At 43.8% G+C, this 26,978-nt stretch overlaps 2 protein-coding genes across 2 annotated transcripts; one reads left to right on the top strand and one right to left on the bottom strand.

Moving 5' to 3' along the window:
• Positions 1 to 1,059: 1,059 nt before the first annotated feature.
• On the top strand, positions 1,060 to 25,153 carry GFM1 (G elongation factor mitochondrial 1; the record flags this gene model as incomplete). Its single annotated transcript, XM_082319110.1, is given in 19 exon segments — positions 1,060 to 1,087; positions 1,090 to 1,157; positions 1,679 to 1,831; positions 2,316 to 2,448; positions 2,671 to 2,875; positions 3,607 to 3,723; positions 4,318 to 4,468; positions 8,529 to 8,683; positions 9,670 to 9,754; positions 10,821 to 10,958; positions 11,656 to 11,757; positions 12,405 to 12,461; positions 12,858 to 12,995; positions 13,977 to 14,059; positions 20,902 to 21,064; positions 22,165 to 22,309; positions 22,794 to 22,954; positions 23,878 to 23,931; positions 24,731 to 25,153. Coding segments are annotated over 19 exon segments (2,268 nt in total). The 3' UTR covers positions 24,863 to 25,153.
• Positions 14,083 to 20,078, bottom strand: LOC309593935 (latexin-like). Its single transcript, XM_082319111.1, has 6 exons — positions 19,949 to 20,078; positions 18,860 to 18,922; positions 18,092 to 18,266; positions 17,326 to 17,462; positions 15,192 to 15,254; positions 14,083 to 14,399 (listed from the first exon to the last, which is right to left on the bottom strand). The coding sequence occupies exons 1-6, from the start codon at positions 20,075 to 20,077 to the stop codon at positions 14,304 to 14,306; spliced, it is 663 nt and encodes a 220-aa protein (XP_082175237.1). The 5' UTR covers position 20,078; the 3' UTR covers positions 14,083 to 14,303.
• Positions 25,154 to 26,978: the final 1,825 nt, after the last annotated feature.

Here is a 26,978-nt window from a genome sequence, read left to right as displayed (position 1 = left end):
TACACTACAAAATGACTTGTGCATTATTTATTTTGGGCTGCTTTGAACCATTCTTTTATGCGACATGAACAGCAATGCAATGAGGGAAGGTGTGCCCCTGCACTTCCAGAAGGAAAACATGCATTTATCACAAAAAGGTTTTGCTAGAAGGAAACAGATGGGGGCAGGACTTGAGTATGGCGATGGCCAGGCCGTTCTTCTGCTTCAGAACGGCTCTTGGCGTCTTTTCTGGTACAAAAGACGAACTGTTCCTGGTGTAATCCTAATGGTGGGGGATTATTTTTTTTTTTTTTATATGTGAGAATAGAGGTACGCACTGTGGCTTCCTTGAGCTGTGACCTGAACCTTACTCTGCCATCTGTTCTAACAGCTATCATGCAAGCTCTTGGCACCCAATGTGAGTTTCTTTCACTGCGGTGTTGAGTGGGGAGTCACCGCAGTGGCCACATCGAAGTCGCCTGGCGCGGCCGGGGATGTGCTGTCGGTGTATCTGTAATGCTGACTTAATTGAAGCTTTCTTGCTATTACAATACAACGTTATGAATTGGTACCTGTGCTCCACACAGCATCCTGCTGTACATCATGAGACTGTGTTTTCCCTTTTCACGCAGTGCTGCCACCCCGTTTTGGCTTTGCCAAGGAGCCCAGCTCTTCCGTTGTTTCCAATTAGTAAACTTCAGCTGGACGCGCCTGTGGACGGCACCCCTCCGCTCGACACCGGGCTTCGTCCCAGTCGCTTTTCTTGTAAAACCAGCTGATCTTACTCTGCAATTATAGTATTGCTCTGATGATTCAATGTCTCCAAGCGTTGTCATCAGTGAGCAGCGTAACTCCTCCTGGCTGCGTCAAGGTCACTAATTAAGATGCGAGGTGGGATCGGTCCCCACGCGTCCCTCGGGACTAGCCCGGCAGGCGCCGTCCCCCTCACCCCATGATCCAGCACCGGCTCCTTCTGCGCGGGCCTCGCCTCCCGCTGTGGAAGCCCCCCGAGAGCCGGCGGGGGTCGCCGGGCCGGGGGCCGGGCTGACCCCGGGGAGGGCGGCGCGGGCCCCGCTCCGCATGCGCGGCGCCCCGGAAGCGGCGGCGGGGGCCCGGAGGGAGCCATGCTGCGGCTGCTGCGCGCCGGCCTGGCGCCCAGGCGCCTGCACCGCCGGCAGGTACCGGCCGCCGCCATTTCGCGGGGCGCGGCGGCTCCCGCGGGGCGGGCTGACGGCGGGGAGGCCGGACGCAAGATGTCGGTTTCCCGCAGGGTGCTCGGGCCCGCCCCGGCGCCGTGTCGGCCTCCCCCGTTACCGAGGCGGCGGCGGGGGAGCCGGGGAGAAGGGGATGGTGGCGGGGAGGGGACGGACCCGTCGGAAAGCACCGCGTCAGCTGCAGGAAAGGGTGCAGCGGCTCGGTCAGGGGGACGGGAGGCAAAGCGGGGCAGGCGGGGGAAGTAACGGCCGGCTTCGGAAAGGCGGGACTGGCAAGGCCGGGCTTAGCGTGGCGGGGCCGCCTGGTTTCTCCGAGTGACGGCGCGGAGCTGTGAGGTGACCCTGTGGGTGCTGGGAGAGGGCGTTTCGCTTTAAGTGACCCATTTGCCATGGGAAAGCAGTGTGGCTGGAAGTTTATTTGTTGGCACAGGGAGCGGCGTTTGATCCGCTCCTAACTAAAACGGCGCTCTTCTCTTGCCTTTCAGTTTCTCCTGAGCTCCTGCAGGCGCTGCTCTTCAGGAGTCCTTCCCAATGAGAGGATCCGCAACATCGGGATCTCGGCCCACATCGACTCGGGGAAGACGACGTTAACGGAGCGAATCCTCTTCTATACGGGCAGGATAGCGCAAATGCACGAGGTCAGTTTTCAGAGGGCTCCAGAGCAGAGCCACTCTCCCTCTTTCAGAACACATCAAATCTTATTTCAAGGCTTACTTCTCCCTTACCATCTCTGTGGTAAATATACAATGGAAGATATATGTTTCTTCTGATGTAGTCAAAGGTGACTGGGAGAAACAGAGAACATTAGGGATGTAATTTCTAGCTTCAGGCATGTTATCTTGTTAAATTCACAGTGAAGCATAGCTTCCTGCAGATTTCTGATAACTTTTTTCAGGAATGATCCTCAAGAGAGCAGAATACATTGAAGTTGCAGATGAAGCTGCAAAAAAAATCAAACTTGTTTGTAGTTCAAGAGTTATAAGCGATTCTGCCACGTCTGCTTTTCTTCACTGCGTGAAAGATGATGCTCAGTATATAAAGCGTCACTCCTGCACGTGCAAAATTCTTAGTAAACTCCCTTGGTCTAAATTTTTTCTTTTAATTTCTTTTTTTTTTTCTAAGGTGAGAGGTAAGGATGGAGTTGGAGCTGTCATGGATTCAATGGAGCTAGAGCGACAGCGTGGCATCACAATTCAGTCTGCAGCAACATACACCATGTGGAAAGACACCAACATCAACATCATAGACACACCAGGTAACGACAGTTCTGAACGCGTTAAGATTGCTGTTCCTTCATGTATACGAAGAGCACGGCGCCATCTTTACGTTCATTAGTCATTCAAGTTGAGCTAATGTAACTTTTTATGTATAGCTGGAGACCGATTCTGTTGGCTGTTGTTCTTTTCTGCATGTATGAGAAAACAATTTCTCATGACCTTTTATCATCTGTGAATAACGGGGCGTTTTTGTTATTCAGGACATGTGGACTTCACAATTGAAGTGGAGAGATCTTTGAGAGTTCTCGATGGAGCTATTCTGGTTCTCTGTGCTGTTGGAGGAGTTCAGTGCCAGACAATAACTGTGAACAGGCAAATGAAACGTTACAGTGTGCCGTTTTTAACATTCATCAATAAACTGGACAGACTGGGCTCGAGTCCAACCAGAGCAGTACAACAATTGAGGTATTTAGCATTTAAAATTATTTGTGAAATAATTCTGAACTATTCACGTAGCAGGTTAATACTAAGGATATTGAAAAGGGTTCTCTTGTGGGGTCTGTAGTTGCAGTTTGGAGGATATGACTTGAAGTTCAGTCTTAATCAGGCCTATAACAAGTCTCCATGTTCTCAAGAAAAACAAATGTTCATGTCAGCCCAGGCTTGCAGTGACCGAGAGTTGGGGTTTTGATACTTATTTTGTTGATGGAGCTATATTTGGAACCACTTTGAAAGCAACCTTTTACTTTTTCCTAGATCCTGATAACAAACGTGCTGTAGCTTACAGCAGGGAGATGGCATAGGGCTGGACAGTTTCTAGTTTGGATACCAGAAGTCCTGCTTGCTCCTTACCTGCCGTATTTCTGTGCCTAATTTGATCTGTGAGATACATGCATTAATATGCATTAAGGGAGAAGCAACTCCCATACTCAAGTAATTGGTCTGAAACCAGTTTGTGCTGCCTTCTTTCCCATGAAAGTTGCTCACTGTATCTGTTGGGATACAGAGGGCTGGCAGCCACTCAGGTTAAAATGCAACTAGGCATTTTGCATCAGTATTGGTAGAATTTTTGGCACTGTCCAAAGAACAAAAGATAGTGATTTTGTAGGAGTGGGATGTTGTTCAAATGCCATCTGGAGCACATATATAGAAACGGCTTTTTTCTTGAACTAATTTATATTTGCTCACTTTTTCAGATCCAAGTTAAAACACAACGCAGCTTTTGTTCAGATTCCAATTGGGCTGGAGGGAAACTTTAAAGGAGTTATAGATCTTATTGAAGAAAAAGCTATATATTTTGATGGTGCGCTTGGGTAAGTTTTGAAACTTGCGTATTTCTTAGCCGGAGCTAGTCTTTGTATGAGGAGCTACCTATAATTTCTCTTCAGAGATGAAAAAGCCTGCTCTTTGGGAAGTTAGGGATGTGGCTTGCGCTAGGGCTGAGGTGTCTCCCTTCGGCTCTCCAAGTTAGAGCAGAGTGATTCTGCAGGGTCGGGTTTAGTGATGGGTAGCTGCAGCATGAATTGTTTGCTAACTGCAGTAGTGTGAAGGGGCGGTGGCCACACTTGCCACCCTGAGAAACAGGAGACTTGCTTCATAACGGGAACTGATAGTGTACGTTTGGGGCAAGCTACTGGGATGAAGATAAGACATGGGTGAGGTTGTTGAACAGCTTATCCTGCATCCTTGCAAACTCCTACCACAGTGGGAAGAAACACTCTTCTGCTATAGCATCAAAGATAACACGTTGATATTCTTCTGTGATTTTTTTTTTTTTGTTTTTTCCCCAATATCCATGTCAACAGTGAATTTTTCTTGGTCAGGCTGGTCATCACAATGATTAGTGATTGAAAGGTTGATTCATGCGGTATTCCTTTAGAGTGGTTATGTTATTTATGTGTGCATAGCCAGACTCTTCGGTATGATGAAATTCCAGCTGAGTTTAGAGCTGAGGCTGCAGAGAGACGTCGGGAGTTGATCGAATGTGTTGCTAACTCGGATGATCAACTTGGGGAGCTGTTTTTGGAAGAAAAGATTCCTACAGCTGCTGAGTTAAAGGTAACTTTATTATGGTTCTTCTTCCTGTAGCGCTGTTATCTCGCTCTTTTGTGTCCCTATTCCCCCCTCCTTCCCCTCATCCCCCAATAAAAATTTCTTGAAGTCTTGAAGAAATTCTGTTTGCCTGAGTTCTCTGGTATGAGTGTCACCTCCCACAGGTGGACTCCCACTTCACCCCCTGTTGAGGGCGCGTTCCGGGTTTGTTTTTTGATTTGCATTGGAAAGTGTGAGCTCGCGTGTGCCCTTTAGGGACCAGCAAATGGCTCAAAGGTACATCTAGTCATTTTTGTCATTCTGTTGCCTTGCCGTGTTACAGCTTGATGGCTATGACTTGCTTCATGTCTCACAGCAAGTCAGTTGTTGAGATGCTGTACGTTGTCTGTGCCTAGGAAATCCTGCCTTGTTTTGTATTTGCACTGACTACATCTGAAGTGAAAAGAGCAGTACACTAGAAAGGAGCTGGAATGACTTTACTTGGAGACTCCAGAGGAAAAGAATCCAGGTCAAAATACAGTTTTCAAAAAAAAAAAAAAAAAGAGAATTGCATTTCTTGAAAGAGCGGAAAAAATTGATACATGATTTATTTTATGAAATACTTCAGATATCAAAGGGCAAACATGCCAACATAAAAGGATGCTCACAGAAGTAATCAGATGGCCGTAGACTGAAAATTATTTGGTCTCGTCACAGTTTGGTATCACTGTTTCTTCAAGCTCATGTCCACATAAGAAAAGGTGGTAGGGAGGCCTGGGAAGACCAGCTGCCGTTGTGCAGTCGTTATGTTCACTCTGGGACGAGATCCGCTTGTGTGGTTCCAGGGAGGCTGGACAGCAGCCTGATGTGTATTCCTTCTTTTAGACTGTTTTATGTCAGACTTGGCAATCTATGTGTGCCATAGCAGGTTGTTACGTGGGATGTCAGTCCCTTCTTTAAGGTTTGTAGTTGCCTAATGATGCCTCTTGAGTTACCATGGTGTTAGCATTAGTTAGGACAGGTGCAAAAGCTTGGCTACCCTGGCGTGAGCATGAGAGAGCCTGTGCCGCACGTGGACCTGCTTCTGCTGTGCCGTGAGCGTAAGGGTAATCTGAGGACGCTTGCCCTTAGAGAAGAAGTGCTAAGCTGGTTTGCGCTTTCCGCACAGCCCCATGGGGTAGGCGTGTAACTCAAGACGACGACGTGTAGCTGTCGACACACAGCAGTCTGCTGGGCTTTGTGTCTTGGCAGACGGTAGTGTAAGGGAACCACGCTGAGGGCTGTATGGTTTGCAGGCCTCATCTCAGCATGGTTGGGTTTTGCCCTTAATGCACGCTCGGTGCAAGGATTTGTGCAATGCATCTTGTTTGCCACCACCTCTTGCCAGTGTTGGAAGTTAACTTGAGCAGTAATCTTCTAGTATCTGCTGTTAATAGCTATTAATTAGTTAAACATTGAAACTGCTACAGGAAACCTGTTGCTTAATGTGTTTAAATAAAAAAGCGAGGTCTGAAAAGCCTGTTGCAGTGAGAGAAGCCTTGCAGGCAGGTGGCTTTTTCGAAGGGAGCTGCTGTTGGAGCTAGAACAGCTTGTCTTTGAGCAGTGGTGTTGCACAGAGTCTCCCTGGGATTGGAGCCTGCCTGACGTGGTACTTGCTACCTCCTTTTGCTTTTCTTTGCCTGCAGCTGAGTGCTTCAGTTGGTAGCTGGAGAAGACAAGCCAAATTGAGACATAAATGTTATAAGCTGTTTCTCTGAGTGGAGCCTGCTAGGCCACCTGATTTTGAGTCAGATGTGATCACTGAGGTTGCCACTTTAAACATAGCTTTGATATTTAAGTCCTCTTCGAAGTATTTGGCCCGGTAGCAGTGCCTGGTTGCCTCTGTGCAGTAGTCCTTCCCCTGTTAGCGCTGGCACTGCTGGCTCTCCTGGAAGTTGCCCACTTTACCTGTTGGGATATAGAGGACTGGCAGTCCCTCAAAGCTGATGCATGTTGCAAGTCCTCTTAAGGTTTATTTATTTGAATCTTCCTGACCTCTAAATTCTGATTGCTTTTAACTTTGCTACAGACCTTGGGTTTGGAGGTGGGTTTTTTTTTTTTTTTTTAATAGTTTTGTCTGTATGGGTGATTTACTGGTGATTAATATCTCTAGGAATCTGTATATCCCAACTTGGCTTGAGACAAAAGCACAAGGGTTTTTTTTTTTGAAAGTACCAAGCAAATGTATCTCTTATTGATAACTAGGCATTTAGTTATTCCAGTAATTATAATATTATTTTATGAAGCCTGAGCTGTTCCCATTACAAAGCAGCCCTTCTCGCTTTGATAAAGACAGAAATGGAACAGCAATTTTAGAGACCTATAAGGATCTGTCCCTCACCTGGCAGAGGGAATGGTACTGATGTGAATACACTGTATTGCTGTAAGAGGTGAGAGATTTTTAGCAGGAAGCTATTTTTGATAGCTCCTGCTGGGAGGGAAATCTGTTACCAAGATAAATTTGTCTATTCAGCACGCCTCTGCTTCCCACTTCTGAAAGCCAATTAATTACAGCTCTAATGGCTATAGTATTGCAGATGCAGGTTAATTTGTACTAATATGTCCCTGAAGATGGATTTTCTTTCGGTGGCCAGCAGCCAAGTTTCCACTGAAAATATCTTTTTGTGGGAATGATGCTAAGTATCGTTCCTGGATGCCACAGTTGTAGCATATGATGTTTGCTGAAGATCAGCTGCTTAAACATCACCTAATTTACTGCTATCCCTAATGCTATACTCTAGGAACCCATGTGCAGCAGATAGTCAGTGGGGCACTCAGCGACAATAATCTTTACGTGAAAATAATTTTATTTTTTTCCCCAAGATAATTGTTAATGAGGATAAATTGCAGTCATGTTGCTTCATTCGAAAACATGTGACTGAATAAAAACACCGGGCATCAGCACAGCCGTATTTCCAGCGCCCTGGTATATGAGAACAAACATGGGGTAGATGAGCAGTATTGCTGATGTAGGATTTTTTCCTTGTATTATTTTTGTGAAGTCATTACAATAACAAATTTAAGAACCCGCTGTTCTGTCTGTTAATCATGAAGATAGTTTAACCGTCTGTACTCTAAACTCCCAGATTAACTCTCTGCGGTTAACTGTCTTGGCTATCAAGGAGAATTCATTTCTTCTAGCTTACCAAAGAAGACCAGAGCTGCTTTCGGTTGGAGCGAGGGCCTCAGTAAGCCTAGAGAGACGGCATCCTCTAGTGGCAGGGAGAGGTGAGACCGAGGTGGCAATCTTGCCTTCAGTAATTAATTGGAGGATCGGGAGGGGGGCAAATAGCTTCTGTCCGCCTTTATGAAAGACGGCTATGGAAGCTGTTGGTGCTCAGTTATGCTTTGCAACGTCGTGTGATGCTTGGGTGAAAGACACCGAAGAAGCGTGAGATTACCATGCAGTTAGTTTATCTTGCTCAGTTTGCTAGGACGTCCTGGAAAGATTCCCAGGACAGTTGGTGCAACTTCAGCAGGTCTGTACATGAATGTGAACAGGTTCTTCTGTTGTGCCTTTAAAACTTTATTCATCCAAAAATGATGATTCACTGAGCATGGCACTTACCCAAATATCCCTTCCCTAACTTCTTCTTTCAGAAGAGTTTCCTATAGTTTAAAGATATTGAAGCATCTCATCTTACTTTCACAGATTTAAATGTGTGTGGTTTCCCAACATAACTAAATAGGGGGAATGAGACATCTGAAACAGAAATGAAGAATCCTGACTTTACCAGCAGAGAATCAAGAAACTTTTTCTGAGTATGTTGGGGTTATCATTATATTTACCTTAGGCATTTTCATTTTTAAGTTGAATTTAAGATGAGGGGAAAAAATACCTCACACTTCTCTAGAATTCCAGTGAGGAAGTTTTATGGGAAGCCCTTGTGTAGGGGATTGTACGGGAGACTGTGTGGGAGCGGCTGCTTTACTCCAGGAGCAGAGATGACCAGCAAAGAGAGAGAGAATCTCGACCGCTGCTCGGTTGGTACTGCGTCAGTCTCCTGAAGTTGTTGCAGGAGGAGAGTAACGCACTGATATTTTTCAGCTTGCAATCAGAAGAGCAACACTGAAGAAGTCCTTTACCCCAGTACTTCTGGGAAGTGCTTTAAAGAACAAAGGAGTACAGCCGTTGCTGGATGCGGTCCTGGAATACCTCCCCAATCCTTCAGAGGTTGAGAACTATGCTATTCTTAACCAGGGGTAAGTATATTCATGAGCATGTGAAATGGTCTTGGAATCAGGGTTCAAAGCAGCGTAATATGTAGCAGGAAACATTACTAGCAAAATGCACAATCATTTAGCATTCGTATGAAATAATGCCATCATAATTTCGCACCAAATTCCAAAACGAAGAAAGCTTATCTCTCATTTGAGGGTCACTGTTTATACTGGTATTTCTAACACACATTAAATGTTACATTTCAAAAACTATTATCTGATGAGATATTTCTTTAGCAATTAATGGCAACCCTTAAAGCCATGCCTACAGTAGAGGAGAGAGCACATCTGAAATGTGTGAACAATGTTTTATTCTTTGGGCGTGTTTGTTGAAGTAGATGTGCCTTAACAATTAAGAAGCATGAAACCCTACATTAGAGCCAGTAAATAGCCCTTAACATTCCAGTCATGGCTTAGGAGTGGCCGTCAGCTCTTCTTAATGTGTTTGAGTTGTTCAGACAATATAATGATAGCTAAGTAGAAATTTTGCTAATAAATATAGTTTATGACTTTTTCTCCCAGCAGTTACCTGACTCTTCGAGTCCTCACTGCTGCTGTGCCTCTCGCTGCCTCTAAGATCTGCCTACTAGCATAGACTAAAACTTCTCACGAGGCTCATGAGCATTGTCAGAAGAGTTGCTGCAATGTCTCTTTCTTCACTCTAGAACTGGACTTGCTCATGAGTTGTCTCAGAGTGTATGATTAATTGCTTTCATGGCAAAATAGTTGGATGATAGGAAGGACTAGTGATACTTGTCATAGTTTCGGCCTCCTTTTTGGGATCTGCGGCAGTTTTCTCTGAGATTACTTCCTGAGCATATGGGAGCTACATATGTGAGCATCTTTGTCTCTATTATAAACCTGTGAAACTGAAGGCCCTTGGGACTTTCTAAGGTTGAGCTCATGTTTAGAGGAGGCTGCCATGTTTGCTTCATAACATAAACTCCTTCTCCATCCCTGTTTTTAAGGGACTCTGAGGACAAAAGCAAGTTCCTATTGAACTCTGCTCGAGACGATTCCCAACCTTTTATAGGCCTTGCTTTTAAACTGGAGGTAAGCTGTTAATGGTTTCTTTTCTAATGCAGCAAAACCAGTAGAGAAGCCGGGCCTTTCCTGCAAGAGTTGTTGGTGTACGCAAGTCCTGCTTGCACTGAGCTATGGGTGGCTTGTCGTTGACCTGGGAAATGCCTTTTGTTTTTTGGGAAAAGCACACATTTAAAGCTTTGCGTTTTCAGTGTATCTTTATGCACACGATGGCTTTTTTACTTGCTCACTGTGTATATGGTAAAGCTAAACTGAAAGTTTCTAGAGAACGGATGCCCAGAACATTAGCTAGCTGACTTTATTCAATTGCTTGCAAGTTTCCCAGTATCGGACCTCTGCAGAGGGACTTCAAAAATTGTACTCACATTGTGTTAACCCTGAAGGAGGAAAGAAGGTATCCAGGTTCATTAGTTGTGATTTGAGTAGAAAACAGAGCGAGTCTAAACAGATAGTACTACCAAAACTTATGTGGAACAAATTTTAAAATCAGTTTGTTTAAATTCAATTTAAATTTAACGTCTTCTAAAAAAACTAGTTGCAACCATAAAATCCACAAATGTATCAAACATTGCCAAATTTGGAAGTTTTAAAATGGGCTGTGTGCCTCAAATTCTTCATGATTTTCTTAGTTAAAACCTGGGGAGTTTATCTGCTTATATCAAATACTTTCTGAGAAAGTTTGAAGTTGTTTGAAGTTGAAAATAATGGAACATGAGAGAGTTGGAGAGGAAAAAGTACACTGTTTTAACCAAACAAGTTGTTTGCTACCTAGAGAGTAGCAGTTCAGATTTTCATATGGAAAGTGGCTGGCCAAATTGCTAGTTAACATGTGCCCCTGTTGGGAAGGTTTAGGACTGGTAAAATTGGAGAAGTAAAGAAAATTGCCAGAAGATGCCAAGTTCCATTCCAGAGCCAAGTGAAAGCTGAGACTACGTTAAAAAAAGTTTCATTTACATGTCTAGTGTTTAAATTAAAAACAGAAACATCTAGTCAGTCAGTGCAGATCATGCTTTGAGTAGTAGTGGTCTTGACTCCCAGAAGGTTAATTTTGATTTTTAATGAATTTTGGTTCCAGGCTGGACGGTTCGGGCAATTAACCTATATTCGAGTGTATCAGGGGATGCTGAAGAAATCTGATTATATCTATAACACCAGGACTGGGAAGAGAGTGCGTGTGCAAAGACTTGTCCGTATGCATTCCGACAACATGGAGGTGAGTGTGAGAGGTACAATCCACACGGATTACCTTTTGAACCGCTCGTACCAAACAAGCTTCTTGCTTTTCAGCTGTCTCTGAATGATGTAGTATGTCAAATTTCTGCTTTTGTTGTTAATCCTACTTGCCTGTAGCACTTAACAGAGCTCTACAAGAAACTGGAATGATTTCTAGTGTATTATTTCCACTGAAGTGAAAGAATCTTTGCCCAGGAAGCATTATAAAATGGCTTTGAGGTGAGAGCTAAAGAAAGCCAGCTGTGGTATTATCCCCATATTCCATTCTTCTGGGAGAGGGGAAATAAGATTGGCAAAATATACAAAAAAGTTTTCTTCCATGTGATAATTGAATACAATTCTTAAACTAAAAATTGATTCTCAAACTGCTGCAAATACTACCCTTTCCTGTTTAAGATTCCTGAACTCCACAGCAGGGTCAGGACTGCCTGAAACGTAGTACGTTGCTTGCTGCACATCCTTAAACTAGAGTAAGTTAGCATCCAAGCTGAGGTCTCCTTTTTCATGCTTTGAGTAAAGAGAGAGAAGATTTACAGAGCATTTTATCAAAGCTGGAATTTTCAAAGGAGCTTAACTTCAAGCTTTTAAACACAGTATTTATATATCTTCTTAAAACCAGGTGTAGTTTGTAGCATATCTTTCAGTGTTATCTAAATAGTAAACTTTTCTTTCTTAAGGATGTAAATGAAGTTTATGCAGGAGACATATGTGCGTTGTTTGGAATTGATTGTGCTAGTGGGGATACGTTCACTGATAAAACCAGTACTGACATTTCCATGGTGAGTACACCTTTTCATCTGTATGCTTCATGCGTTGGAATTTACCAGGATTTTGTTGTAAAAGTTTGTAATCATTTGTTCAGTTTAAATATTTTTTGATGTATATGCAACTGTAAATATTTTTTGTGATTATTTGTTATACCTCAAGGAGCCTGAATATGTAGAAGTATGGTATGTGCAACAGACAGACGCACCTGTTTACCACGCTTGACATCAAATGTATTACTTCAGTGTTAGCAAACTGTTCTGGGCTGTTAGAAGCGGATGCTGTTACCCCACAATATAAAGCGATGCATTTGTATATGTATTGAAATACATCTGTTTTATTTATATATACATTTACAAAATCTGATAGGAAGCAGGGTCTTCTAACTCATATGAAATCCAGAGATCAACTTGCATCTGGGAAACGGTGTTGGAAATAATGTGGTTGGCGGTACGGCATGCATTACGTTATAGCCTTGTAGTAATCCTCGGGAGCGTTACATGATTTTTTTACACTATGGTATTAGATACAAGCTAGATAAGTAAAACAGTCATCCCTGTTTGTAACCCAGAGTTCTTGTGACCAAACTTTTCTGGAGAAATAACATCCCCAGGTGTAGTGGAACTCGACTGTATGATCTCTTCCTTTATGGCCATTGCAGGAATCAATTCACATCCCTGATCCTGTTATTTCCGTAGCTATGAAGCCTTCCAACAAGGTAGGAGCCCTTTGAATCAACCTGTTTCTGACTGAGTTACCTTTCCTCTGCTGCTTCTATAATTTCATGCAGGTTAGCAGTTAAATATGGAACCACAGACTAGAACGAGCAGTGTTTTAAAATGTTCCATGCAAAGTACTTGAGAAGATACCATTCAGATAACTCAGCATGTGACTGTGTTAGATGGCATCACTTAGCCATACAGAAGATGCACGTCTTTCACCTGGGTGAACATGGCCTTGAATTAACTGGAGGGATAAATACAGTTAAAAATGTATGGCTGTGTTTCAGAAAATAAGAAGTGCTAAGCAGCTGATAGGAAAATTTGAGGCCTTTTTGTTGTGTGACTTCTGGATGTTGAGTTAATGTTTTCTTGTGTGTGTAATTGTTTTTTAGAATGACTTTGATAAATTTTCAAAAGGCCTGAACCGCTTTACAAGGGAAGATCCCACTTTTAGAATCCATTTTGACGATGAGAGCAAAGAGACCATTGTTTCTGGAATGGGGGAACTGCACTTGGAAATCTATGCCCAGGTAATTTGGAAAGCAGATACCATGGACTCTGCTTTTGACTGTTTTGCCAACCAAGAATTCTCCTTCCTTTCTGGCTGAGACCAAAGTCTATCTGCAGACGGGCTAACTGATGCCAGCCTTTACGCCCGATTTTGTAATTGGGTGCCTAGGTGCACGTCAAGTTTACAAGATGTTTGGAGGTGTACAACTCCACTTGCTTTAGTGTAAATCAGGGTTATTGTGTGACAACTATTTTGAGATCTTCCTAGCAGAAGGCACCATGGCGTTAATGTGAACAATGCTAGCTGCTTAGGGAAGAGCTTGACTTCTTAGTCAACTTTTGAAGATTGTTTCTTTCCAGTGGTTCTATTTTGAAGGCTTGTAATCTATTTAAATGAAACTTCTGCCTGGAATATTTTCACTTTTTGGTACGTATCCATTGAAAGTGTTGTATTAAGCACTATGCTTTTCTTTAGCAGCCTTTGCTTATAATGAATTTTACCATTAGCCATTTCCTACAGGAGAGAGAAATACTCTGTTTCTTTGTTTTTAAATGTATCATTCCATAATAAGAGATGATGCAGGCAGGACGGAATAGTTACTTACAGTGATTTATTTGTTTCTTTCAAGCTGATGTCTGTACTTTATTTTAGCCTAACACAGTAGATGTATCTGAAATGTTGACAGAATGAAGAAAAGATGGCTTTTGTCTTGAAAAACTTAAAGTTGAGTAAAATAATTAATGCTGGTCCCTTTTCCTGTGTCTAAAGCTATAGGCCCTAAACAAGGTTGACTGCAGAATGACAGTGAATAATTTGTAACATTTAAAAAAAAAAAAAAAAAAACCAAACACCAAGGCCCCAAAAATCAATCCAACCCCAAACCAAAAAAATGGTTAACCCTAATTAAGTTTTTCATTTCAGAAAGATCTGTAAACAAAATAATTTCCAATCTATTGTTCCAGTGGAACAACTCTATTTCATTCTGTTTTTTTTTCTGCAGCGAATGGAAAGGGAATATAGTTGCCCTTGCACCATGGGAAAGCCGAAAGTCGCCTTTAGGGAGAACATAGCTGCGCCTGTGTCGTAAGTATTCATTCTGGCAACAGTGGTTTTTAAAATTTATTTTGATGCAGAATTTGATTACGTAGCAGACAGAGTGCCTTCTGGATTATCAGATAAAAGTGCAGTGTACAGGAAAAGTTTAACTGAGGCAGGACTTTTTTCTTCGTACCTTGATTGCATATCCACCCTCATCAACTTATCTGCCCTCCCCTCAAATGCTTATTGTAGCGTTTGAGCTTCTTCCATTGCGGTGTCAGGTGGTCCGTTATTCCGAGGCATGCTTTGGCTGACGGCTGTCCTGTGTTACTTGAACACCATGGTGTGGGTGCCAGAGAACTGTCATTTGCCAGGGAATGATCTCCTGTGGGTGGAAGATAAAACTGTAGAAAGTGAGAAGGCGTTTTCTTTGAACGATACTGAACAGGAATCGAGTGCTGTAATACAGCCATACCTGGGCTGATTATAAGTAGGCTGATCACGCACCAGTAACAGTGCAGGGTAAGCACGAGAACACGCAGTCCTGCTGAGCTATCCAAATATCTGAAGTTCTGCAAGCTTTTTTCAGCCTGTGTTGTGCTCCATGCTGCTGCAACTACATTTTTCTTTCATCTAGGCAAGTTTTGCAGCTCAAGCATGCCTATGTTGGATTACCCCTCTTACTGTTAGTGTTATTGATATCTTGTGACACGTGCCCTTCGCCAAACAGAGTACAATGAAGAACCTATGCTTTGTCCTGCAATTAGTCCTCTAGCATAGAAGAACTCTGCAGCTCCAGCTGGAATGCGGTTAAGCAGTCCAGGATGCTGGCAGCTGCTTCTTCCCTTTATCCCTGGCCAGTTTGGCAACAGTATCTCCCAAGAGGAGAGAGCTGTGAATGACCAGTATATTGAACCTCTGCCATTCCCAAGAAGGGCCCAGAAATAGCTGAAAACCACTGTCTGCTGACACAAATTGGAGACCTGTTGTGTCCTGCCTGCATAGGGGCAGAAGCCCATAACACTGCAACAGATAGTGAGCGTTGCCCTAACCTCATCCTATTTGTTAACTGACCTGCCGGCATCAGATCTGCAAACGCCCCACCATCTGCATGTCTGAGTTGGAGGTTACACAGTTGGCAGTCTTAAAAAAAGGCTTTTTTGAAATAAGACTTTACCTGGGACACCATTTCGTGAAGTAGAATCCTGTAGTCAAATTCAAGATATTCATCACTTCTTTTCTGGAGAGACAAGATGAAAAAGGCTGAATTTGGGGCTTCCCCCCACCTTAAAAGAAGTGAATCAGTTCTCTTTGGTTATCACAAAAATTCTCTGATTTGAGAGACTGAATGTGAAACCTAAACCCATGCTAATTCCTCCCTTAAAGAAGCTAGATATATCTCAATTTCAGGAACTCGTTTGGGAAGGGAACACCTGATTCTACAAGGTGTCAATTTAAGCCAAATAATCCTAAATAAAATTGTCAATAGGATAAGACTTGGAATGCGCTCCAGAGGCCTTATAGTGGATAACAAGCTATCAGTGATTGTGTGAGCGACAGAATATCCGCTAGCCTTTGGAGCATATTCTTCATATATCTGTTCTTCAGGGAAAAGAAAAGGGACAAAATTACTAGAGATGAGAGCTGGTTTAGTTTAATAGCCTTCTGTCTGCCTTATCCTTAAATTCATCTGGTTTGTTAAAGAGGGTTTTAAAATCTTGCTTGTGGATATCCCTGCAGCATCTGTGAACTGCTTTCAGGTAGCCATCAGAGGGAGCAAAATGTTAACAAATCGTGCTCCCAGAATGAGTTTCTGCCTTGCCTTCATACCCAGAACTTCACGGGAATTCACTGGCTGTTCTGAGCGGCCAAACATTCAGGCTCTGAAAGTCTGTTCTGAAGACTCGTGATACATTGGGTTTTCTAAATACAAAGTCCTGCTGCTTTATTCTAGCTTACGTACTGCGTTTCCTTGAATTTAGAGTTGACCATCTCTTTAGTAGTTATTCTTAACTCATGGTATATTTTCTGCAAATAGAACAGCGAAGAACTGGGAGAATCTATAGAATTCTATTAATTTAAAAACAAAACCAAAAACTTTGATAATAAATTTTCTGAAAGCAAGTTGCTTTATCAGTTAAGCCTGTTCCAGGTAAGAAGTCTGCAAGGCCTGTTGATAGTGGCAGCTAATGACGCAATTAATTGAATAGGTATAGTGAGATTTGCCAGTCATATTTATTTCTTAGCTTAGGGAAGATACAGATCTGCTGAAGATAAACACAACACTTGTAACAGCTCAGAAATAAGTGATAATAGAAAATATTTTGTCCTGAAGTATTCTGTTCCCTTTTTGCCTTGTGACACATTTTCCTGAATTCAATTTTTTTATCATAAACTTAATTGATGCTCATCACGCTAATAAAAGTTGAAGAGCATGGCTCCAATTTGACGGAATTTTTCGGATCAGGTAGAAAGCTATCCCTGAAGTAAGTGTTACTGTTAACTGGGTCATTTAAAAAAAATTTAGAGAGCACTTCTGCAATATGAATGTCTCAACTAAAAATTAATTTTACGTTTTCTCTCTCCCCCCCCAAAAAAAAATTAGTAAAAGTCAGTTTGGGAAGAACCAAGTGAAAAAGCTAATATTGAGAGTGGAATTAAATCAACATTTTCTTTCTTGATTAGCATTTTGAGGTAGACTAGCAAACGGATAGAGACTGCAGTACTGCAAACAAAAGCAATGTAGGTTGTGTTTTATTGAATTTGAGGTGCAGTCCGTTGCTATTTGTCTAGACACGGCTATTGCAGAGATGTCAAGCAGTATTACTGTGACTGATTGCTAGATCGTGGTGTAGATCAAGAGATAAAGGACAATATTCCAGTGCGTGTTATGCAGATGCAAGAATACTGTCAGCTGGGCTTACACTACAGATGAAAGGCAGGAAAGTAATATAAAACTGTAATCGATGTGATGACCTCCAAGTGGAAGAGTCAATTGTCGTAACTAAGTAAGCGTAGAATACTGCTCTTGCCAAGAATACACAGTTTCTGTAAGGAAAATTTATGAAGAGGAGTAATGATCTAAAATAAACACTCAAGCCGTCAGTGAAAGCCTTCATGATTTGCTAGAGGAAAGGGGCAGGTGGGGAAAAAAAAAGCAAACACTGGCTTGAAAACAAACCGGACCAAGAAGTTCAGACACAATTGAGGTTTCTTGCTTAAGAACTTATCTTCAGCTGTAGTCCAGTATATGCACAACTGCTTAGCTCCTAAATACTATTTTTTATTGCAGGGCATTGATTATAACTTACCACTTGCTTCACACGTTTAATTTGGGCAAGTTGGAACTTGGTGTTTTCAGTTGAGTTCTGCCATATCACGTAGCCAGAGGCGACCCACGCTAGCAGGCGGATGGGCTCCATTTCTGGGGCCACGTTGCCATGGCTGTCTGGCAAGCAAAATGAATAATATATGTTAAGCAAGATTCACGGAGTGGCAGCCATTAACAGAACCTTATCACCTCGTAGCAGAGTTTGGTGCTAAAGTCACTCGCTTGCGTTCCTTGCTGTGTCAGAGACCTTCTACATAATCTTGGAATAGCAGCTGCATCACCACTTTGTCTGTCTTCCTCCCACTTCTTTCTCTTAATATATATTCTATAAGGTCTTCGAGGCAGGGGTTGCTCTAAAGCAAGAGCAGACCCTAGTACTACAGTCAGGGTGTCTGATGTACTGTGCCAAGGACAGCCACAAACAGTCAGCAGGACGCTGGTAAAGGAAGAGGAAACAAGAGCAAGTGGTTTTCAAGAAAATCGCATGCAAATCATGTATCAGTTCTGGATTTCAGAAGTGACGAATAAATTCAGTAGTGTTGTGACTGACACACCACCCCGAATAACAGAAAGTCATGCAGCATATATTCAGAGTAGGGCTAATGGCCTGATCCCCTCCTTCCTGGCTCGGTTGGAAGGGGCTCCCATACGGATCATGGACCACCACCAGTTGAGCTCAGGTTTGCTTCTGACCACGGAGGACATTGGCTCAAAACTTCCTTCTCGCCCAGACCCCTTCTTAGTACCTGGTATGTTTTCTGCCACAAGCTCTTTTTCCAGGCTCTTGATTCGATTGTAGAATACGCTATCTGCTTCATCTGTGTTCTTAAGTTCTCCTTCAATTGTGAATTGCACATCTGGAGGAAGGTTCTTGTTGGGCAGATGATAAAGAACCTCAGCAGTGCAGTTAACAGTACTGTCCTGTTAGAGAGTTAATTATGTGTGTTAATATTTGATTAAACACAGGGATAATATTGGTAATTTGCACTTCTAAAATGTATTTTTTTCTTTATGTAGTTGCCGTTTTCTCTGAGTCTGGCCCATAGAGATTTGTGATTATTTAAGACAAGGTTAAATTCATAGTATACCTGTGACTATACTATAAGGGCAGTTTTCTTTCTGCAGTGATAGAAAGGGCAGTGTTTGTGGTGCAGGATGTCACTTGTGCTATTCAGTTGGAGTAATGGGTTCAAATAACTTCAATTTGAATTTGAATGACACTGAAATGTCCTAGTCATCTCTCAAGCGTTTTCTTGTATCATAGTGGTAGGCACCAGATATTCAGGGCTTTCCTGGTGTAGAAAATGGGGGTTCCCTTTTGGTAAAGTTAAGCCTTCCCCCCCAGCCCCGATTTGTGGTATAGAAAAATCTGAATCCATACCCAAGTGTTAATAAGTGGTGTGTCCACTGGCCTCAGCTAGGATCAGCAGCATTAAAGCGCTGGCTTTTTATTACACATCAGTAGTGGCAACTTCTGCCCACAGAACGTATTAATTAAATACATCTGAACTCACTTTGTCAAGGACGTCTTCTAACACCAATTCCAGATGGTACTTATGCCCAACATCATCGATGTCCTAAAGAAGGAAAACATTAAGAACATTTATTTTGTAAAATGTTGAATTACTTTGCATTGTGGAAAAGATTCTTGTTACTGTGCAGTGCTGCAGCAGTGCCGTTCTCTGCAGGGCCCATACAGAGCTAGGATAGTCTTTTATTTCTTCCTGCCGTATTAAGATTGCTTATTTTATATTGCACCTGGTGTAGCATCTGATTAGTACCTCCTTGTCCATTCCTCGTCTTGTATACTACTGAATTGCCGTATTTGGGCTCCCTGTACGATTCTGTCTAATAATGTGCTGCTTGGTTAAATCCTGAGGTAGGAGGCTTAATTGGGTTCCTTATATTAAGTCCGTTTTGCACTTCATTATGAATTGTATCACGTCATGTATTTTTTGGATATCTACAATAATGACTTAAGCAAGCAGGTTGGTTTTGTTCTAGCAGGTTTACCGGCAAGTCCAGAACAGGTCAGTGGTGAGGTCTGTCCTGTCCTGTCCAAGTCAGTGGTGAGGTCCGTCCTGGTAGTCACGAGAAGAGCATCCTCCTCCTCAGGGAGTTTGCTTGGGAGGCTCAGCAGGCACCGAAGCCGTGATTAAATACTGCGGGCACGGCGCGGGGCACGGCGCAGGGCACGGTTCCCGCGGCGGCGGCGGCCAGCGGGGCAGGCAGACGCAGCGTTCCCACGCTGAGCGCGGGCGGTGGTGTTCCCAAACCACCCAAGGGCGGTGGTGGTCCCAAACCACCCAAGGGCGACGGTCAGAAACGGGGCGCCTTCCTGCCTCCCTCGCAGGTGCTGCCGTCACACCTGGCCGCAGCAGCGCGGCGGGCGGGTGAGCGGAGCCGGTTGTCCGGCCGTGAGCAGCGCACGACAGCAAAGGCCTTTCTGAACGGGAGCAGAGCTCTCTGCAGGACGAGCCGCTGCCCGTTCGCGGCGGCCTGGCCCTCCCCGCACCCCGCCGGTTCGTCCCTCCCGGGGGTAAGCGCGGCTGCCAGCGCTCCGGCAGCCGGTACCCGGCCCCGCTCCCGCCGCCGGCCCTCACCTGCCTGCCGGCGCGGCGGACGGCCCGCAGCGCCAGGCCGCGCCCGGGGCTCCCCCGCCGGTAGCAGGCGTAGCCGGCGGCCAGGCCCGCCGCCCGGGCGGCGAGGTGGTGGCTCGGCGGCAGCTCCATGGCGGCGGGGAAGCCGCTTCCTCCTCCCGCAGAAAGCGGGGCGGGGCGGCCCCGCCGGTTCCCGCCCCCGCGGCGGCCCGGGAGGAGCGGGGCCGGGGCCGGGGCCGCCCCGTCCCGCCGCGCCCGGAGCTGCCGGGCCGAGGGCGCCGCGGGGCCGGGCGGGGGCTGCCCCACCGCCGGGGCACCGCGTACCCCCCAGCCTGAGCCCCGGCCAGTTCGCAGGTTTCCCCTTAATTATCCCCGTGTTCAGTGTCCGCACTTAACGTGGAATCATAGCTCGGGTCGGAAAAGACCTTTAAGATCGTCAACTCCAACCAACCCTTAACCTCGCGCTGCCAAGGCCACTGCTAAACCGCGTCCCTGAGCGCCTCATCCACCCGTCTTTTAAATACCTCCAGGGATGGGGACTCAACATCAAAGTACTTTGTGGGTGGAAACTGTAGGTCTGTGCAGAAACAACAAAAAAAACTGGTTATTCAGTCAACAAAAAGCACAAGCCTAAAGGTAAGCAGGCTTTATTAGCGTTGCTTACCGCACACGGAAGAATCTTGGTTTTGCAGTTGTTTTTTGAGAGGTTAAAACTCCTCACAGCCTCCCGGCTTCCTGCTTGCAAGATGAAGAACCGCAGTGCTCCCACTTCGGGCATTAAATATCCTCAGCGGTTGTTTCAGCCCCTGTAATGGCATTTAGCTGTTTTGGTTACACGTAGCCAAATGGAATAATGCAAAATGCAGAATGGGAACTTTTTCCTTAGAAGACTGTGGTTGGACTATGGTTTGTGTAATGAGTAACGTGGTATTCTGGGGGGATTTGTTTGTTCTTAGGTTTGAATATACGCACAAGAAACAGACGGGCGGAGCAGGCCAGTATGGCAAAGTGATAGGCGTTCTTGAGCCCCTGGATCCGGAGGACTACACAAAATTAGAGTTTGACGACAGAACCGTTGGCACAAATATTCCAAAACAATTCATACCCGCTGTTGAAAAGGTACAAAGCGTTTTGTGTGTGTGTATGATATAAGAACTACTGATTTCTTGTTTTCCTGCTGTGCTGTCCACATTTACTGCGACTGTCTTGCCCCGGGCCAGGCTTTTCCCATTACTTCAGTGGAAGCAGAATCAAATTTGTGTGGATTTGCTTAATATCTTACATTCCTAGGTTTTCCACTTAATTTAGAAGCTGCTGTTTGTTTTCTTTGGTAGTGTGTGCTTGCTCTGTTTCCAGAGCAGTGCCGCGGTGCAAAAGGTAGGCTTTCCTTTCGTACAGTCAAACAAGCCTCCTCCTATTGAGTCTGCTTTTTAATGGCCCTCTTCTGCTTTTGATTGTGGCCACGCGATTCTCATCTCTAACCCCAAAATATGTAATATTTTTTGTGACTTCTCTGAGGCCAGTTATGTAGGAAACTGTAATTAAGCTAGGTTTCCTGCATGAATTACCAAATATTCTTTCTTTTTAATCTCTTCTGTGGGATTCCTCTGGGTCTGTCTCTCTGTAACTGTATAATTTATCACGTGCTTTAAGTAGTACCTACCATGATCTTTGAATTCCTATAATAATGGATGAACCTAAAAATCATTCCTTCGTTATTCCATGATGCAACACTTAAAAGATTTTTGCCAAATCCTGCAAAAAGCACGCCGTCTTAAAAGAATCTTGTTCTTCAGGCAAGTGGTTAGAGTAGTTCTTTCCACATAGAGCATTCTTTCAGTTTTTGATCATACAGTCCCTTAAGAAAGCAAAATCCTGCATACATTTCTTTTTCTTGTCCTTAGCTTGTTACATGATTTCTCTTCTTGAAAAATACCAGTATCAAACCGAGGTGCCAGGAATGACAGTACAAAGTTTTCAAACGCTTGGGAATGAAAAGCTTTCCCCACTGTTATTTTCTGCCAGTATCTTACCAAGCAAGAAGGTCCCTTGGGGAGATATGGGATTGCTGTTAAAAATTGTGAAAGGTTTTGGGTTTTTTTGTTATTGTTGTTTTGGTTTTTTTGGTTTAATGTCTTTTATAGGCTGATGTTAATGCTAGTCTTTTTTAAGCTTCCTTTTGGTCTACAAACTGCTAACTCTGAGACGTTATTTGACAGGGGTTCCGAGAAGCATGTGAAAAAGGTCCAGTGTCAGGGCACAGGATATCTGGAGTCCGTTTCGTCCTAGAAGATGGTGCACATCACATGGTGGACTCTAATGAAATCTCTTTCATCAGAGCGGGAGAAGGAGCCCTGAAGCAAGGTATAAAGCTAGTCGTTTGAACGCATAGTCCTGCTGGCTTCTTTATTGTTGGAGCTAAATTTAACGACCTCCTTTCTATAGGTTCGTTTGTTGCCTGGCGTATCCATACATACATTCAGAGTTAGGCCGGTTGTGTAGAGCAGAATATATGCAAGAGTTTATAGACATTTTGAGGGAGGCACAATAATTCCTTTAGTTGTATGAAGGAAATTCTGTTTTCCTAGAATAGAGTAAAGAAACACCAACAGCTTCATCCTTACACAGCTATGAAAAGAACATTCTATCAAACTGTGTGCCTCCCAGCGTTACGGTCTTAGAATAAAAGGCAGGGGAGCTGGATTTCCACATTATTGTTTTCCCCCACTGATGTAAGAAACACTTAGCATTAACCATAAAACACTTCTGTGCTATGCACAGGCGTATCTTGAATTATACCAGGCTTGTTCTTTGATGTTTGATTATTTAGTGAAGTTGTTTTCTGCAGCTATGGAAAACGCTGCCGTGCGTATACTCGAACCCATCATGGCAGTGGAGGTGATGGCACCCACTGAATTCCAAGGAGCGGTGATAGCTGGCATTAATCGCCGTCACGGAGTGATCACAGGACAGGACGGCACAGAGGGTTACTTTACTCTCTATGCTGAGGTTTGTGTTCTTCACTGGTTCCTCACCTTTTCTTTTCCTGCCTTGCCTTTCGACTCCGTTACTGTTTTACTTATTGACTAATAGGCGTAAACTTGGAGCCAGGTTTTTCAGTGGATAAACATAAGGTTAGTTTTTCAGTGGATAAGCAAAACATTAATTTTCAACTCGTGGCAGTGTATTGTGCAGTATTAGTGAAGCTATTATAAATCTGTCTTGCTCCAGAGAAGCCACCTTACGAACCTGAAGTCACACGGTGGCAGAGAAGGGGACAGAACTCCTCGGGTTTCTCGAGATGGGCTGGCTGTGCTACCTCAGCATGAAACCCACCTGTGCAGCCATACGGGTGCACAGAATTCAGGGGGAAGATCTTTTTGTCAGCTGTTTTCCCTCAGCTGTTACCTGCATTAACTGTAATAACTGCAGATAAACACAAATGACTTGTCTTCAGTGTTCCTTCTTTTACGTGCCTTCTAAAACCATATTTGTTCTCATGTTAGGTCGTATAGAAGTGTGCAGCTAACAGTGGTGGTAGGGTAAATCAGCTCAGCAAAGCCGGAGCTAATGACAAACCGCGCGCCGTGTCGCTTCTGCTTCGTAAATTGTGTTTACAGCTGCAGTCTGGAGAAATCTCAGACGTTAGGGTCTCTTGCCTGGGGACGCAGATTGCCGAATTCGGGATACTCCGGTATCTGGTGCATTCAAACTCTGAGATTTTTGGGGTTTCCTGCTGAAAACACATGGTGAATATAACTGAGTTTAAAATAAGAGATACCTTACAAAAGTAGATAATTAGATCAGTACTGTTTACAAAGAGCACCAGATTTTACTGACTCTTTATATTGTAATTGAGGTTAATTGGATGATAACCCAAAGTTGATGGAAAAATACCTTGTTTTTACAAGAATAGTATGCTTGGATTTCAGGTGCCACTGAATGATATGTTTGGATATGCCTCTGAGCTGAGGTCTTGCACAGAGGTAGGTACTCTCGGTGCTTTTTGCTAGAACATGTTTATTTCTGTAAATCCAGTGTGCTCATTTGCATCACCACATACATAGCATGTGTAGCAGTAAAAGCAATAAAAACCAAAACAAATGCAGAACAGGAAAATAACCTTAGAGTTTTTACTGTTGCTTTAACTGCTTTTTAATTAACAGAGCTATAATTAGCTGTGTCATTTCTGGCCAAAAGATTCTTTCATACTTTGAGGAGGGAAGGATTCAGAGTCCTAAGTAATACAAAATGATAGGTATTAGTACAGGTATTAAATTCACAGGCTGGAAAAGGTGAGGCATGCTCCTTCAGTTACAAATGCCTGCAAGTAGAAGCGATTTTTGACAGCAGGGCTCACGTTATTAAGATGTCCTTTTTCAATAATATATATGCCTGTAGTTACACGCTCATAGACTGCGTTTGAGTCAGGTGAGTTTGTGTGTTACATAAAATGTGCTATTCCACGCCTCGTGGCAGGCGAGCGCCGGTATTCTGTGAGCCCTGGGATGGGTGGTTATTAGTACTGGGATCGTTTTCAGTTTTGAAGCAGAATGTCAGCCTGACGAGATGGGAACTACAGGCGATCTCGTATCAAAGAGACAACGTTCAGAGACTGTTTGTATGTCTCTGCATCTCCTGTCTGCGTGCCTCAGTACACGGGGCTGGTATACTTAATTGTAAATGATTATGGCATGTTATTTCACGGATTAGGGTGTGGCCTACTGCTAAATAGAATGACACATTTAGCATCCTCACCTTGACTATTCTTGTCCAACTCTACAGGGAAAGGGTGAATATACAATGGAGTACTGTAAATACCAACCATGTTCGCCCAGCACTCAAGAAGAAATAATTAACAAATACCTCGAAGCAACAGGGCGACTTCCTGCAAAAAAGGGCAAAGCCAAGAGCTGACTTTTTTCCTCTTGAGTACATGGAACGGTTTTTCACAGTCTTCTCCGAGAACTGAGTTGCTCAAGCGATAGAAGCAATCAAGGCTGGCGGGATAAGCGCAGGCTGCAGTGGGACTTGGGATTGTAATTTCGTCATAATATCCTTCGTTCGTGGCATTCTCAGAAGCCGCCAGGAGATCACAACAGAATTGTTCGCATGTAAATGCTACTCATTAACGAAATATATAAATGTTATAACACTGATAATAATTTGTCTTAATCCATTTGTATTAAAATAATTTTATTCTTTTTACTTGATACATCATTATTTTGTAACTAGGCTAGTTACTGTTTCTTTGGTTTTGAAAGTTTAAAAATCTTAGTTTAGGAGACTAAACTAAATATAAACTGCTGGGCAGGCCCGAGGGTGAATCGTCATCCAGTACGGAGCAGTTTTCACATACGCGCCCAAGCGCAGCTCCGTTAGCTCCGGCGCTGCCAGCATACGGTCCAGAGAGCGACTGTCAGCTTTCCCTCCTCGTCCTTCAGAAGCAGCGCCGGGAGCCCCCAGAGTCCTGACGAGCTGGGCAAAGTCATCGGTCAGCGCAGCTTGCCTATCACCACATCTGCTCATCACCGATGGTACGAGGCGTTTGGAAAGAGTTGATAATAATATACGTGGAAGTTAACCCTTTCCAAAACTATGAACAATGCGGATGTATTTTATGGGCTTGCTTTCTTGGCTCTTTGTTAGGAAACCAAGCAAAAGATTCCTTTTCCCAGAATCTTACCATCAAAAGGGCGTGTTGCTGATGGTGCTCAGCTTGGGAATCAGGTGCATAGACCTTGCTCACTCATAGAAGAGATAAAACCAGGATGTTGTAGTTCGGTGAGAAAGAGAAGATATTATCATCAATATTTTTTTTTAATTGCTACCAGAAGATCCACGCTGACTTTTCTTTGCGTGCTCTCTCTTCCTGACCTACTCAGCTTAACAGCATTTTTGCAGACTTCCAGTAAACAGAGAATGAGGTTCCAGTTCAAAACCAGCTACATTCCTGGCGCAGGACTGCGGTTGATGTTTACCAGACGCAGACAGAACTGCGATGGCTGGGCTTTTTTCCTCAGCCTTCACAGAAAGACAGCAAAAATTATTTATTTTAACCTTAAAAAACGTACAGCCTCGGAGATTTGTCAGGGGCGTGTAAATGCTAACTAAACACAGGCATAACGTTGTATATGAGCATGATGTTGCTTTGGGCCAAATCCTTCTTGGTTCCCTTACATTCAGAGCTTTATTTTTGTGAAAATACTCGGCTGGAACTCATTTCAAGAAAAGCCCTGCAGGTTCTCTGACGTTTGGAGGTTTTCTTAAACAAGCAGACGTAGCATATTTACCAAAATTCAAAGACATCTTAGAAAGGCAGTATGAATGCAAGAAATAAATGAGGTGGTTATTTTATTTATATTTATGGCTTTCTGTATTATGCTTATTAGAGGCCGGTGATGATGTGAATTCCTGGCTAACGGGCTCCGCCAGATGTCTGCTGGTTCTCCCCAAACCCAAGGCCGCCGATGGGAGCACGGCGTAGGGACAGCGGGGTCTGCTGACCTCAGATGCGAGGGAGAGGACCTGCGGGTAGGGGAAGGCTACCGGATGGTGGGGGGCAGTGGAAGAAGGACAGAAGCACTCGCAAGAGCCTAATTTTGGGGCGCCCTGGATTTTGTTTCTTTGTGCGTGACGGGGTTTTTTTCTTTAATCAAAATTTAGATAGTGCTCGTAGTATGTCTGACTTTGGCTGTCTTCCATCTTTGCTGCTAGGAAGAGTTCAACTTTCCTCTTCTCTCGCCTCTACAACCTCTTACAGATAGGCTCTGCACGTGGTTTTCTTAGCGTGAAGAATTCACTGTGAACCCGTCTGAGCCTCGACTCGGATAATGTCTACGTTGATGTAACCAAGAATTTTGCTTGAGTAAAAACTATGATTTTAGGTTCCGATCCACTGACTGAAATCTTGAAGCTGGCGGAAATTTTGCCTTTGAATTCCAACAGGTTTGCTACTTGTCCAGAAGTTCTTGTGCAGTTCCTTAACTGATGTAAGTTCGTGTTGCTTATTAGCAGTCAAAGTCACGCCGAT

Source organism: Platalea leucorodia (genome assembly GCF_965183815.1).
Source record: "Platalea leucorodia genome assembly, chromosome: 8".
NCBI lineage: Eukaryota > Metazoa > Chordata > Aves > Pelecaniformes > Threskiornithidae > Platalea > Platalea leucorodia.
The sequence above is the reverse complement of the archived record's forward strand: the minus strand, read 5'-3'. Positions and strand labels throughout refer to the sequence as shown.

Bases quoted from the DNA above. Each gene is read 5' to 3' on its own strand.
- LOC309593935 (XM_082319111.1), bottom strand. From the start codon at position 20,077: ATGGAGCTGCCGCCGAGCCACCACCTCGCCGCCCGGGCGGCGGGCCTG. The intron at 18,267-18,859 runs GTGAGTTCAGAT...ACTCTCTAACAG, and splicing joins TAGAAGACGTCCTTGACAAA to GACAGTACTGTTAACTGCAC. The intron at 17,463-18,091 runs GTACTAAGAAGG...TTTGCTTGCCAG, and splicing joins TGTGGCAGAAAACATACCAG to ACAGCCATGGCAACGTGGCC.